Here is a 15249-nt window from a genome sequence, read left to right as displayed (position 1 = left end):
CATGTCTGGCCAAAGATGCAGGAAGACAGGAACAACCAGAAACCAGCCTGTCCTTCCGAGAGACCAAAACCCTCATCAAGCATCGCTGGAAGACAGCATTCAAAGAAAGAAACGGAGGCTACAAGCCAGACCAAGACCCCATCCACCGCCTCAGCCGTGCAGAGCAGACTGCCATCTTCCGGCTGCGTACAGGGCACTGCGGCTTTAAAGCGCACCTGAAAAGGATCGGCGTAGCAGAGTCGGCATTGTGCGATTGTGGGGCGGCCGACCAGACAGTAGAACATGTATTGAATACATGCACAAACTTCACCCTGCTGCGGAACCAGATCTGGCCAGAAGGAGCTACACTGGAGACCAAGCTCTGGGGAACGTCAGAAGACCTGAAAGCGACGTTCCAGTTCACGACAGCAGCGGAACTACGACCCTAGACACAACCGTCGAACGCAGAAGAAGAAGAAGATATAAAAATATTACATGTACATGCTTTAGTTTGAGGTCGCGCAAGGTAGTGCAAGGTCGCGTGTGGTCGCGTGCGGTCGCGTAGTAATTAGTCAGACCCGGGTCATGTGACTCGTACACAGCGCTTCCGGTCTTCACAGCAAGATGAATACTGCTACGACAGTCGGAATCATTTCGGCCGTTTGGGCCTTCATAGGAATTATCCTGCCCATTCTGATCCAGTTTTTGATGTGGAAGTCGCCGAACAAAGGGTAAACTACTGCCGTATTCGTGTTTTAGGGGATAATTCGAAACCGACGCTTGACAAACACCCATCACTCAGAGTCACAAGTGAAGAAAATAAGCATCTTTGAAGCGTAGCTTTTAACTCCTTCCCTTGTTCTTCACAATAAAATAATGTAAGTTTTCGAGAAAAGTTTTGATTTCATATGTTAGTGTCTGAGACATGATGGACATTTCGTTCATTATCAGTGGTTGTTCGCAATGATCCGATTCACGATCATCAATGAATGATGCATGCATAATGCATAGCCTACACAGTGGGGATCAGTTTCATACTGTCATATATATAAATGTAGGTTTAAACACTCGTGTAATAATCTCAATGTGGGTTATGAACAGATTGGGCAAGGAAAGGTTGAATGTCTGTAAGTGTGACAAGAGTGAAACTATTGAACATAATTATAAATATGTATACGTGTACGCACTGGTTATACGCACTCAGGGTGTAGGCCTATACAAGATTCTGACTCCTGTATACCCTCCAGCGTTAACTTCCGGTCGCGAAGTGAATGTGCCATTTGACACCACTTTGCGGTGGGAACGCAGAGCAGTTCAGTTGATTATAAGATTAATGCTAATAGTACAAAAAAACGAAAACAATCTGATGCTGCACGACCTTTGCTGTAAAGTAGATTACATTCTCGGGGTGTACTCTAAAGACCAGACACTGAACCACATCAACACTCGGAGCATCATTCAACACCATTTTGCGAAGGAAAGCTTCACTTTCCATTCATGGTATAAGAATAAGAATAAGAATAAGAATACTTTATTATCTCATAGAGAAATTCAGGGGTGGTACATAACAATAATACAAACAAGACATTGATTTTACATAAAACATATAGCACTATATAACATGGACATCTTTAAAGCACTGCGCTTATATCGCAGGAAATATACGGTTGTACATAAAACCAATACATACATGTACATTACTACTGATTGCACTGGCAGAAGAGGGGCTGAGTCGGGTATGTGGATGTGTTTCCATGTTGCTAAGGGTGATGGATTTGGGGATGAAGCTGTTTTGCAGCCTGAGTGTCCTAGCTTTGTGCGTGCGAAGTCTACGGCCAGAGGGAAGGAGTTCATAGAGGTGGGCTAGGACATGGGACCTATCTGAAGCTATCCGCCTACTCTTTCTCACCACACGCTTTTCATTCATGGTATCAAAGTACGCTAGGGATAAACACACACAAAACTGACACACAAAGCGGCGTATGGGTGCCTAAATGGCGGGGTAAAAACGGTCATACACGTAAAAGCCGTGGGAGTTTCAGCCCATGAACGAACAAACAAACAATGTGAGCGTTAGAAAGTTATTCATTTGCGTGAGCGCGTTTGTATACATGTATCCATGTGTGTATGAGGTCATCAAGTAGTGCTTGACTGCCTTTAGAATTAGAGTAACAAGAGTGACCACCCATGCAATGATGCATTGAAATTGATGCATCGACTTCGTAGAAATTCCGGCTCTAAACACACAAATTTAGGGTGCATGTAGCATGAATCAGGCATGACTTCTCACAGACATGTTCAAAGCTTCACTTTGAAGATTGATTTAGATGGGGTTTTTGTGTGGAAGTTTTCGGAGTAAAGTAGTACCCCAGTGGTTGGTACCTCACCTCTATTTTGTTTATGGCTCCCTCAACATTACAACCCTTTTTCTCTGACACTGACAGAATATTTTCCCTTCTATTTCTTGGTATTTCTTACTCCATATTTCGTCCCCTTCTCTGTACCGATCATCAGTGGACCAATAAGGACTTTTCCCAAAATTATCATGCAAGCAGCATGGACTCACTTTCTACTGATCACTAAACAGAAGTTAACTGCAGTGCATAAATCATTAACGTGGGAACAAAGAAAAAACAAATCTCGGGTCTCGTGTTCAACAGTGTCTGTGCTGATCCAGTGAACCACGCCTCTCGCTTTGGTCAGTCGCTCATGGACATGCTGTGGCCAAGATACGAGTCTTTTCAAGTCTTAAATTGATTTCTACGAACACACAGTTCTTTGCATTAAACTTACAAACCTATCTTTGTTAATGAATGACTTGTCATGTCAGTTCTCGAATGAAAAAGGAACCTCTACTTCAAGAGCTAGTCCAGAGTGCCAGTTCTTCAGCCTGGTGGCTCTGTTACTGGCTCATCAGTTCTTGAGCCACTGCCTAATTAATATTGATGGACGGATTGAAAGTTAGTGCTACTGTTACTGTGTGTTAGAGTTAGAGACTGGGTCTAATAGTCTCCTGCCCGCCCAGCGACCTTCCCCTTGACCCTGCTTGTGACCTCAATGTTTTTTTCCCCCGCAAGGGGTACGGTACTCTCTAAGCACCCAAAACCACAAAGAGAGATAACTGGCGGAAACCTTCCTATTATAGTCTCCTGTATGACGGCTTATACTTGTGCCAAAACCTCATAATTGTAATTATTAAGGGAAAATGAGTAATACCATTTTCACGTGTTAATTACGGAAAATTACTGAATTTTTTCCGGAAAAATTACTAACTTTTACCTGTTAATTACTAATTTTTAGTTTTGGCTCACTTCCTGATGGATTGCTAGTGCCGAAACTAAAAATTAGTAATTTTCCCGTGAAAATTAGTAACTAACAGATGAAAACAGTAACTGACAGCGTTAATTAGTGATTATCACGTGATAATGGGTAACACCAGGTTTTGGCACTAGTAAGCCGTCATACTCCTGGCCGACCTTCCCCTTGACCCTGCTTGTGACCTCGATGTTTTTTGCCCCCGCAAGGGGAACGTACCCAAAACCTCAGAGAGATAACTGGCGGAAACCTTCCTATTGGACCGAATGTGGGTGCATTTCCTGTAGGTGGACTTCCTGCTGGTGTTTTACCTGCATACAGGGAATGCTCCCAGGTGGAATTTCTGGTGAAAAAGACATCAGATTCAGTCCTGTGCCCTCTGCGAGACTGCCAAAACTCATAACTGCTGAGTTGAGTTTTACTTTGATCAGACTGAAGAACCTGTACACCGCCATGATTCTTTACTTGACTACCCAGCAGAAGGTAGAACAGCAAAGCAATTCCACTGAGTGCTAGTCAAGTGGTCATTTACATTGTTGAGTAATGCGTTACATCACATTAACTGCAATCGAAAAGCCACTGCAAAATGTTTTAATTGGCACATGTTTTTACAAATAAGGTGAAAATGGCATTTTTGTTGTTGCAATTTGGAGTACATTTTTGTGTCAGAACATTTCTAAATCATCAAACTTTGGGGAAAAACAGTATTTTTGAGGGTGTAGCAAAATGACACATGGCGTCCAATGAGATCCATGGAAACCATGAGGAACTCTACCTAACCACGTTTTCTGTGAACCTACAGGAAGACCACCTACAGACTATGCACCTGGTTTGTGCTCAATTAGACCCCTTTTGTCATACATGTAGTGACTTACATTAAAATTATGCATACATCAACTGTTGACTTCTTATTTATGCATTTGAAAAAAATCGGGTGAATTGCTTTTTGAAAGTTTTATGATCTAAAAAGATCTTGACAGTTACTGATTTTTGTTTCTTTGCAGGATCATCCAGATTTGTCTCATCCTGACAGCTGTATGTTGCTATTTGTTGTAAGTATAGCTAATACTTTGGTCCTTAACTTCGTAGTCATAACATTAATACATTATATTTAGTTTAACTAAGTGTACAATTCTTGTTAAGTTTTGACGGAAAATCCCTATACTGTATCTTCATAAACAACAGATGGGCAAACTAAAAAGAGTAAGAAGATTTTTAGTTTTTTTGTTTTAAACTGTCAATGTCATAAATATGTCAGTCCTCAAAATAATCGGCTAGTCTTGCTTTCTGTATATAATTTGAAACTTATAGTAGAAGAAGAAGCAATTGGAGAGGGCTTTTAATTCTTTACTCTAATCTGAATTAAATATACAGTGAAGACCCCTAATGTTAAACTTAATAAGACTTAGTAAGAAAGCATACATTAGAATCTCCCTTTTCAAACTCCTACTCCTAGATTTAATATTCCCCCCATGTCAACACCTTAGACTTACTTTCTCAGATTTTGTTTTCATAACGTCTGTAAACGTGTGCCGCCATTTTAAGGCCCACAGCCTCCTTTAACTCATTGTCTCCCAGGTACGGATATATCTATATCCGTACCCACTCATATGGTTCTATCTGACCTGGTACGGATATACCTGTACACACCGTCAGTTCAGTCGCTTCTTGTAACGTCGATCTTACGCCTGCATTCCAGCGTGTTGATACACAGCGAATACACAGTTACTACAAATCTGAGTGACCTGCTGCAGCACAGCTGGTCTTGGCTAAAAACAAACTTGGTCAACATAGTCAAAGGTGTGGTAGTAAGTGTTAAAAGATTTTTTGTTTTAAAATGGGGAGGGGGGGGGTCCATATGATATTGTGTTCATTGGTCCTTGTGTGTTGCAGCTGGATCTCAGTTTACCTGTGTCAGCTGAATCCATTGATCGGCCCACAACTGGAGACCGACCTCATCAGGATGATACAGATGGAATGGCCCAAAGATTGGTGAGTGCGCACACAGGGATGATGTTTGGATTCATTTTCTTCTGCAAATTTGTCTAAATCTAGTAAATGGCCACAAAGGTTTATACAATTTTCTGAAATTTTAAGGCAGGTTTTGGCGTTGACCGTTGTCTTTCTTGTACTGAAGTGCTAAAGAAAATACCAGGGTTAGAAGTGCACATGTGGCACTTGATCTTTCTGTGTGTACTAGTTTCCTATGCACTGTCACTTCAGATGTTATGAGGGTCCTTAAAGGTCTCAAGTTTTCTTGTTTTATTTACAGTCAAAATGCTGTACACACTCTGTTCTAAGACCCCATTTTCTCACATTTTGGGAAGTCTTACAAAGGGCGTTCCATTGTAATCAGAAGCATCCAGAAGTAGACTATTATCTATGTAACTGTAACATCTTTTGACCAGATAACGGATAGATCTTGCATTGCATTGGTGTACACTCAAATACGTCATTCCTCTATTTCAGATTGCCACAATGCCAACCTGGTGGTTCACACTAACAGAAATGGATTATTCATTTGAGGGTGGAAAAGATTACTCACATTCCCAATCCCATGAGAAGGACAAGAATTGTTTCAGTATGTGTAGCTGATTAGATCAAAATTCAAAGTCATTGCTGATTCTGCATTTTATACATGCACAGAAAAAATTCAGCATGCCACAACCCAACAGCAAACTTACGCATGTCCATACGCACGCATGCACATACATACACACACACTAACACACAATCAAAGTTTCATTTGTTGTAAGAGCATTTGGTACACATACATTGATGGGTTTTGTTTCATTTATTGTAGAAACCAGCAAATGATGATAGAAGCACTCTGTCTTGATACAGGATTTTGAAGCTGATTGAATCTTGGGAACATGTGCACATTAAAACAGGATCCTGTAAAATTGTGATATGTTTAGTAAATTGCTGTGTTAATTAGTGTAATCTGAATTGGTGTAAACTATTTCAGTAGTAAGTTGTCTATAGAGTACAAATGAATGACTGACATTAGTGTATTTTTTTTAACCTTTTTTTTTTCTCTTTGATTGAAGTCCTGTTTCTTGGTACACATTTTCAGAATGTTGGTTGTTAATTTATGTATCTTCTAAATTATGATTCGAGAAGGAAGATGTGTAACTGTAGCTTTCACTTTTGTAAAATATGAAACGCATGACCATGTACATGTTTTTCTAATTTCTTTATCAGTTTTAAGCAGAACAGAACGTAGAGAGGGCAAGAGACTGAGTGTGTGGTAAAAACAGATTTTTTCTCAAATGCCTTTCCTTGGGCTGAAGTACATGTACAGAGGGTATCTTTCATGTAAAGTGTTTTTGTTTCCAGCAGTGTTTGTTGTTTTCTTTCAGTTCATAGATTTGTGATTTGAAACTGAAGTATGAGTTTGAATGACTTGCGTTTTGAATGTCAGGAAGATTGTGCATGTAGTTAATAAATGGAAGAAAGCAGATCAACTATGTTGTGTTACATTCTATTTCCTAGGTTGTCTTTTTGTGTTTGTTGTTTGTTTTTCTTTGTGTGTTAGTTGTTTTTCTTTGTGTGCTGTTTGTCTTTCTGTGTTTTTTGTCTGTCAGTTTTCAATGCACTGTAAGTCAATGCATCATCTGGTCATCTTCACGCATCAACATCCAAAATGTGAAAAAAAAGTCCTTTTTTGTTATTTCAAGTTTACTGGACTACATGATGATACATTTCCGCGGCTTACAAATGTACAAAGTTGTATTGACACAATTGAAAATACATATAGGTACAGAGGAACCTCCCTTTTCAGACTCCCTAATGGCGGGGATGTAGCTCAGTCGGTAGCGCGCTGGATTTGTATCCAGTTGGCCGCTGTCAGCGTGAGTTCGTCCCCACGTTCGGCGAGAGATTTATTTCTCAGAGTCAACTTTGTGTGCAGACTCTCTTCGGTGTCCAAACACCCCCGTGTGTACACGCAAGCACAAGACCAAGTGCGCACGAAAAAGATCCTGTAATCCATGTCAGAGTTCGGTGGGTTATAGAAACACGAAAAAAACCAGCATGCTTCCTCCAAAAACGGCGTATGGCTGCCTAAATGGCGGGGTAAAAAAACGGTCATACACGTAAAATTCCACTCGTGCAAAAAACATGAGTGTACATGGGAGTTTCAGCCCATGAACGCAGAAGAAGAAGAAGACCCCCTGATGTAAGACTCCCTTTCCCCCATCCCGTCTCCTTTTAAGAACTTGGTTTTGCAGACGTTAATGTTCCTACCACCTGTCAATTTAAAGACTAGCTCAATTTAACAACGCAATTTTCTCAAGAGTTTTGGAAGTCTTAAAATGGAGGTTTCATTGTGTAACAAAGTAAAATGTGGCAGTTAAAGCTTTTATGTTGAAGTACAAAGTGGATACTGTACAGTATGCATGAGGGATACTCAATATGAGGTGATAAAACATGATTTTTGTAATGTATGTAAACAAGTTACAGATTCATTATGGTCAAGTTCACGCTAGTTTGAACACTAAAATTAATGTTCCCTAAACGCATAGCTGCTTACTGTTGTGTTAAGAAGTTTGCTACTGAATTGATCTCAACCCTTAGGCTGGTTGTCGCGCTACTTTACATATACTGTCACCTGGTTGTCACGATATATGTCACGCTACTGGCTCAGTCTGCTTGGTCGGTTCCGATTACCTCCCATTGTATTGTATTGTATGGGGAGATTTATATAGCTCTTGACGTTCTCTAGGCGCTTTACATATTAATTTCTGCCGTGTGAGATGGAATTTTTTACACAATATATCACGCATTCACATCGGCCAGCAAACCTCAAGCTTTTTAGGGCGAGCTTTCACGGCCTTTATTCCAAGTCACACGGGTATTTGGTGGACATTTTTATCTATGCCTATACAATTTTGCCAGGAAAGACCCTTTTGTCAATCGTGGGATCTTTAACGTGCACACCCCAATGTAGTGTACACGAAGGGACCTCGGTTTTTCGTCTCATCCGAAAGACTAGCACTTGAACCCACCACCTAGGTTAGGAAAGGGGGGGGAGAAAATTGCTAACGCCCTGACCCAGGGTTGAACTCGCTTCCGAGGCAAGTGCGTTTACCACTCGGCCACCCAGACCCATGGATGCGAAAACCTATATGACCGTTTTTCTTTATTTTTCTCTCTGTTAATTCACCAGTGGCTATGTTACATGGGTTACAGAATTGCACTAGTGCAAGGGTTAATTATGGTTATTTATATGGAAATATTCCATCATTTTCAGTTGCTACCGACGGCTCCAGAACAAGTTCAGGTATCATCGATTTTGGACATGACGCTTAGCTCATACCAATATTTCATTATGAAAGTTTTTAATGAAAGAACTTATAACCAAAGTTTGATGATGGGATGCTAAGTACCCTGCGAGTGCCAAAGCTTAGTTGGAAGAAGGAAATTCATGCACCAAAATTGGACATTTCATTATGGGAGGTAACTGGTCCTAGCTCATATGATGGCTCTTGTATGGTTACTTCCCTTGCATCATTGCTTGTTGGGATTAGACAATGTTCGAAAATAACTCGGGCTTGTACGGGTTGTCAAGGAATGTTGACAGTTGTCGAGCACATAACTTGCAAAAATCAGGTGATTCTCTATGTTAACGGGTTATGGGGTAATATGATAGACAGCAATGAATGAGTCAATTATGACGATAAAAAGGAAGTGCACACAAGGAAAACACTTCTGGCTACTGGTACACATAATATCAATACTTTAATGCCTTAGGAAGTTACATTCAGGGTGCAATTGCCCAAGTACTTTTGTCTTGCTTATGGCCACCGACAGTATGATGGGAAACAGATTCATAATGACCACCCATCCCACTCTCCTGCTGGTCCTTAATCTGTCTCCTTCTCTCTCCTTCTTCTTCCCTTTCCAGCTCTATTCTTCTTCTCTCAACTAACTTTATGTATCCAATAATTTATTTATTTATTTATGACTGTTTTTCCGTCTTCAGAATGCATGTGCCTGTAGTTGGTATGAGTGAGTGCGTCGCGTTCTCGCTGTGCGTCTGTCTGCGAGTGTATGAGTCCGAGTGTCTTGGTCAGTCCTTGTCGATTTGTGTTTTGTATAATGTTCACTATGTATTGTATATTTTGTAAGCGCTCAGGGCTATATTTAGATTAGGCGCACAAATGTTCATAATACTGTAATAATAATAATAATAATGAAAAGGGGAGCAGCAGAAATGCCAGATCAGTGGAACCGAGCACAACCACACAAACAAACATGCAAAACACAAAGTGTCAAACTTCTCATATCTAAAATGAGATAACAAGATATGCATCTAAGAGGTAAATGGCCACATGGGTAACAGTTACACCATTGACTTAAATACCAGTATCCAGCTGTCATCACACATGCCCGTTTTCTGTGTTTGTGTGTGTGTATGTGTTCAGACACTTGATTGTAAATGCGCATTCAATATAAGGTTGTAAACACACAAAGCTCTACAACTTCATAATCAAATAAAGTTAACGGAAACTTGAGGCATATCAAATCAGAATCTAAGACACTTTCGACTAGGCCTGCAAAACATAAGTCAGCTGTAAATGATTCAATTACCTTAGAAAACAAGTTAGTAACTTCAACAATACTGTTCATGACTACAAACACAATACACTTTTTCAACTTGGCTGGGGCAGAAACCTTGTTCACTTATGAAATATTTTAGGCATGTCAGAATACAAACTCGTGATTCCACGTAAAATACTGTTCATGATATTGAAAAAAAACACCAACTTAAACACTAACAAAAGCAACTCAAAAGTCCACAAAACACAGCACAGCATCTCAACCGCTGAGGAAGTCCACTTCAGCCTTGACCTCTTTGCCGGAAGCGACGTCAAGGGCACTGACATTGATTTCCGTGTCCCCAAAAGCCATCCGGGCAAGGATCTCACGAGGCTGATCGGCACCCACCTCCACCATCCCGACCTCTCCTTCCCCTCCCGCACTCTCAGAAGCACCTTGACTGTGCGAGCGGTCACGAAGGTCGAGATAAAGAGTTCCGCATTTGCGTACCCCTGGGTCAGTAATGAAGCTAGGAGAGGGATGGATACTGCTGTAGATATTGAGCACGATGAGCATCTGACCAGAGCGTGCAGGGGTGTAGCGACGTGTTTCGCTAGTTCCTAACGACACCGGCTGGTTGATGGCCACGAAACGGTCGAAAATGTCCGTACACCAGTCCACCCCATCTTGGTGTACCCGTTTCTGGACGGGGTGCCGGGTAGGGTCGAAACGGTTAAGGATGCCCACCCCGTATGTCAGCCGCGCGCAGCGTACGCTCACCACCTTGGGGTCAAGGCCGAAGAGGACCGCACCTTAAAAGAGTTAAAAACAAGAGTAGACCAGGTGATATCAGTGACCTGATACCAAACAATTACAACAACATATTCAACAGCCGCAATAAGTTTGATCAAACGAAACGCACAAGTGCATACGGCTGCAATTACGATGGTCATCAGTTATTTTATGTGACCGAAAACTCAAACCAGTTTACCGGCATTATGGCAGAAGATCTAGCCCTAGATCCATATGCGATATATATCAACACGCAAGGCACGGCATCCCAGCTGGATCGTAAAAGAATGTCTCGACGGATATTACGTCATTATCAAAGAACTAGCTAAAACGCATAATGTTAGAGTTCTTCAGGATATAACATCACTTCCAAATGCAATGTGCCTTGAGAAAGAGGCACCTGGCTATAAACCATGGTAATCTTGAACTATAGTGTGTTCAATTCAAAGCTCAAAATTCAGAGCCATTTAAAAAGAATGCCACTGGATTCTGAGCTATGAATTTAACACACTATAGTTCAAGATTACCAGGAAGTAACACACTTGGGAAATTTGAGAGTTGTTTGAGATGTCAACCAATCCAACCCACCCGGTTCTCGCCCAGTGGGCCATCTTATCGTGCACACCAAACATGATCAACACCGACAACACGCTCATGGAAGAGTGACTGACCTCTGAGTACGGCCAGACTGACGTCTTGCGGGATGAGAACAGTCAGCAGGTGACCAAACTCTCGGCGAATCTCGTGCTGCAGGAGAGGAGACTCGGCAAACCCTCCAACCAGAAACAGGTACTGCAGATCTAGTTGCATGAAAAATAATCATGTGAAAAGTTACCACAAATCTTACATTTTGACTCGAAATATCAAGGATTCTAGGCGATACGGTCAAATGCGAGTTTTTGTACTTCTCTCTGTCTCTCTTTGTTTTTCTTCTTCTCTGTCTTATGGCTCTGTCTGTAGGCTACGTCTTTCAGTCACGACCTAAAACAAGGGGAGAAAATCAGGTTTTAAAAATAAGGGAGTCTTGAAATGGAAGTAACGTTACCATGGTTACAGAGGTTCTGAACAATCTCGACCAAACAAATCTGAGAAAGGAGGGGCTAAACAGGGGCGGATCACATCATTTTTTAGGGGGGGTTTACCCCCGGAAAATGTTGATAATAATCAAGGAAAATGGAGCAATCTGAGCCATCAGTTTTTCTTTATTTCAGTTAGTAAATTCTAAGGGGCTTATTGTCCGTCAGGTCTTAATTGCCTATATTGGACATGAATTGGTTTATACGATTCGAGTTTTACGCCCTCACGGCTTTTTGATGTTTGCGTGTTTAGGTGGTATCAGCCATCTGCACTTATGGTAGAATGACCAAGATCTTTAACGTGCCATTGTGGTGACACGGGGGTGGGAGATGGATACCGTCTCTGGGTCTGCACATAAAGTTGACCGGTGTCCGTCCAGGCCCGGATTCGAACCAGCGACCTCACGATCACAAGTCCAGTGCTCTACCACCTGAGCTAGCCGGGCCCCCTTATTTCAGTTTTTATTTTATTTTATTTTTTTAGGCTAGCGGCGGGGGAGGGGGAGGGGGTTCCGGAAACCTCCCTGGATCCGCCCCTGCTTAAAAAAGAGGAAGTCTTAATTTGGGGGGCCCTAAATGGGGGTTCCTATTCAAGAAGACCTTACCCCTGGTGTTTGGATGGTTGAGGACGTCCCCCACGGACTGGCGGATGCTGACGAGGGTAGGTGCGAACAGACGTCTCATGGCGGGAGGGGCCAGGCGCAGCATTCCCTGCAGCGACCACTCCACATCCGGGTCTCCGTGACGTTTCACCGCCTGCTCCACTTCTCCCTACGTCATAAACAATACCAATCATGACGTCATAGGTGATTGTAATTGTAATGATTAGTACTTACGAATGTACTGATGCGTTCCAATGTCTCCCTGACCGTTTTATCGACGATCGCTTCACTGCTCCTGACCTCGTCATCTAAAGCACATTCAATCAGGCATATTCGTGCTGTTCACAGTGGTGTAACGTACTATGAGAGGACGCTTACCAATGCCTTAACAATTGACGGGAATGATCAATTGATTTAACGGCATTCTCTTATCACCCCCACATAGTGAACGACCCACTTTAGCTGCCTGATCAGTAATGAGGGGGTTGGGGGTTGATGTGTGTGTGTGTTTGTGTGTGCCAGTGTGTATGTGTGTGTGTATGTGTGTGTGTATGCGTGTGTGTATGTGAGTGTGAGTGTGTGTGTGTGTGTGTGTGTGTGTGTGTGTGTGTGTGTGTGTGTGTGTGTGTGCAGGGCTGGATCTAGGCCCCGGAGGGGGGGGGGAGGGTCCTGCAAGATCTAGAAGCCCCTCCCCCCTTACCCGGCAACAGTGTACCCTTTTTTATCAAGAGAGACCAAAAATACCCCCTTCAAATGCTAAATTTCAACAGGAGCGTTTTAATCAAGTCGTAATGCACGTGACTCGAACCCACTGACGGGCCTAGAAAACACAAGAATTTCTTTGATCAAGCCGTTCTTCCACGTACCTTTTGTTTTCGAAACTCGCTAATAAAGGTGAAGGGGAGAGAAACATTGAAGGAGGTGGTCTTCAAGGGGGAAGCACCACGCTTGCGGGACTCGAAGTCCGTCATGAGGTTGACCCAGCCCACGGGGAACTGGCGCTTGTACTTCTCCACGAAGTCATCGCCGAAGATGCTGCACAGCAAGGCCTCGAACTCAGCGTCCACGCCTGTTAGAAGGAGGAAGGAGAGGTCTGGTGGATATATTAAACGCGAACGTCGAGGGAGCTGAGTTGAAGCTTTGTTTTCTAGTGCCTGTAATACCTCCGTTGTCGCTCGCAACACTATATCCGTGTGTGTGTGTGTGTGTGTGTGTGGGGGGGTAAGTGTGTGTGTGTGTGTGGGTAAGTGTGTGTGTGTGCGTATGAGCATCAACCGTTGCACGGCTGTTCTCTCATGCACATGTCGTTGGCTTTCTTCTGTCTTGCACATCTGAGTGGCTCTATCGTAACTTTTATTTTGACAGTGCCATTCTTGCTCACCTTTTATCAGTTTCACTGTTACATGTACCATTACAGTTTACCATTGCCCTCATCTGGACTTCGTTTTGCATTCGCCTTATACACCGGCAGCGCCTTATCGATGGCTTTTTCGGAAATTCTTTCTTTCTTTATTTGGTGTGTAACGTCGTTTTCAATAACTCCGTCGGCTTTGTATGGGTTGTGGAAAAGTGAATACCCTTGCTAAAACCTCTGACAAACATTGGCCTTGGAGGGGCCAATCACTGGAGAGGGGTGTGTCGGAAACACGCGGACAGGAGCACGTGTTTCCGAAACACCCTTTGCTAGTGATTGGCCCCTCCAATGTTTGTCAGAGGTTTTGGCAAGGGTATTCACTCTTCCAAAACCCAAACAAACCTGACGGAGTTATTTTCGGAATTCGTCTAGTGTTGGGAGTTGTACAGCGAAACGCCTTGTAGTCCTGAAAATACGGTACATGTTACCTACAGATTTGTGCATGTGGCTGTTCCGTAGTCCTTACCAGTGGATCCGTGAGGCCCCCCCGTGGCACGATGCAGTTCCATCAGCTGACCGCTAGCACTGAGCTCGTGGACAGTGATGTCCACTGTTCCTCCTCCACAGTCCACCACCACGTAGCGAGTTCCTGTACATGTTTACACACACGTATACACAGGTGTTCATTGACGCACGCACGCACGCACTCACGCACGCACGCGCGCAAACAGAAAGACAAACAGACAGACAGGCGGGCACAGTAACAGATATACTGACACACAGATATACAAAGATGCAAATTGACGTTCGCACGCACTCACGGACACACGCACGCGCGCAGACCGATAGACAGACACAGACAGACAGAGGCACAGACAGACAGACACACACAGCGGCAGACAGAGACACAGACACCCAAAGACAGACAGACAGGCAGACACACACACACACGCACACACACACACACACATACACACACACACACACACGCGCGCGCGCGCGCGCGCAGCAAACAATAACTTTCTTGGCTTAGTTGTATGTACCAGAGGTACTGTGACCTGTATCGAATTTGATCTATACACATGTATCGGCGCAGCAAGTGCAACGCAGTGATGCTTTACTCTCTGGAAGTACGGTACCCAGCATCCAATAGTATAAGATACAGAATTCTATCAATATAGAAATACAGGCATTTCTCTGTATACATTTTTTCTCTTTCTCGATATTAAGATGGTGGTCATCGCATAGTCCAAATGAGAAGTGCAAGCACTTCTCTAGTTGCCAGTTTAATATTTATCTTCAATCAACAACTAAGGACGAAAATATACAATGCCATGGACGTTATTGTGAATAAAATACACACATCATCAGACAAATCAAGTACCCCTTCTCCTTTGCTCCCTAACCCCCACCCCCACCAGTGCACCCCAAGGAGATTGTGTGTCATTTGCATCAAGTCGTTCATCCGGAGATTGGGGGTTGGGCATGGAGGGCGGGTGTGGGATTGGCGTGACGGTTGAGGGGGTGTCTTTGGGCTTGGGGCGGTGTTCCAGAGGAGAGGAATCGCATCAACTCCCATGCTTGCAAA

The 15249-nt window shown here is 43.1% G+C and overlaps 2 protein-coding genes across 3 annotated transcripts in view; one reads left to right on the top strand and one right to left on the bottom strand.

Moving 5' to 3' along the window:
* The first annotated feature begins 552 nt into the window (after positions 1-552).
* Positions 553-6757, top strand: LOC138982432 (V-type proton ATPase subunit e-like). The gene is made up of 4 exons (XM_070355712.1): positions 553-710; positions 4299-4346; positions 5188-5286; positions 5764-6757. Coding segments are annotated over exons 1-4 (255 nt in total). The 5' UTR covers positions 553-603; the 3' UTR covers positions 5765-6757.
* LOC138982431 (serine-rich adhesin for platelets-like) overlaps positions 6343-15249 on the bottom strand; it is a 33589-nt gene continuing 24682 nt past the window's right edge. For both annotated transcript variants that reach the window (XM_070355709.1, XM_070355710.1), the window contains 5 exons: positions 14188-14310; positions 13174-13376; positions 12311-12476; positions 11301-11429; positions 6343-10649 (listed from right to left, as the gene is read on the bottom strand). In XM_070355709.1, coding sequence (XP_070211810.1) covers positions 10117-10649; positions 11301-11429; positions 12311-12476; positions 13174-13376; positions 14188-14310 — 1154 coding nt within the window. In that variant the 3' untranslated portion in view covers positions 6343-10116. The remainder of the gene's footprint in view (positions 10650-11300; positions 11430-12310; positions 12477-13173; positions 13377-14187; positions 14311-15249) is intronic.

The sequence above is a fragment of the Littorina saxatilis genome, linkage group LG12, assembly GCF_037325665.1.
Source record: "Littorina saxatilis isolate snail1 linkage group LG12, US_GU_Lsax_2.0, whole genome shotgun sequence".
Taxonomy (NCBI): Eukaryota; Metazoa; Mollusca; class Gastropoda; order Littorinimorpha; family Littorinidae; genus Littorina; species Littorina saxatilis.
This window is presented reverse-complemented; position numbering and strand designations above follow the sequence as displayed.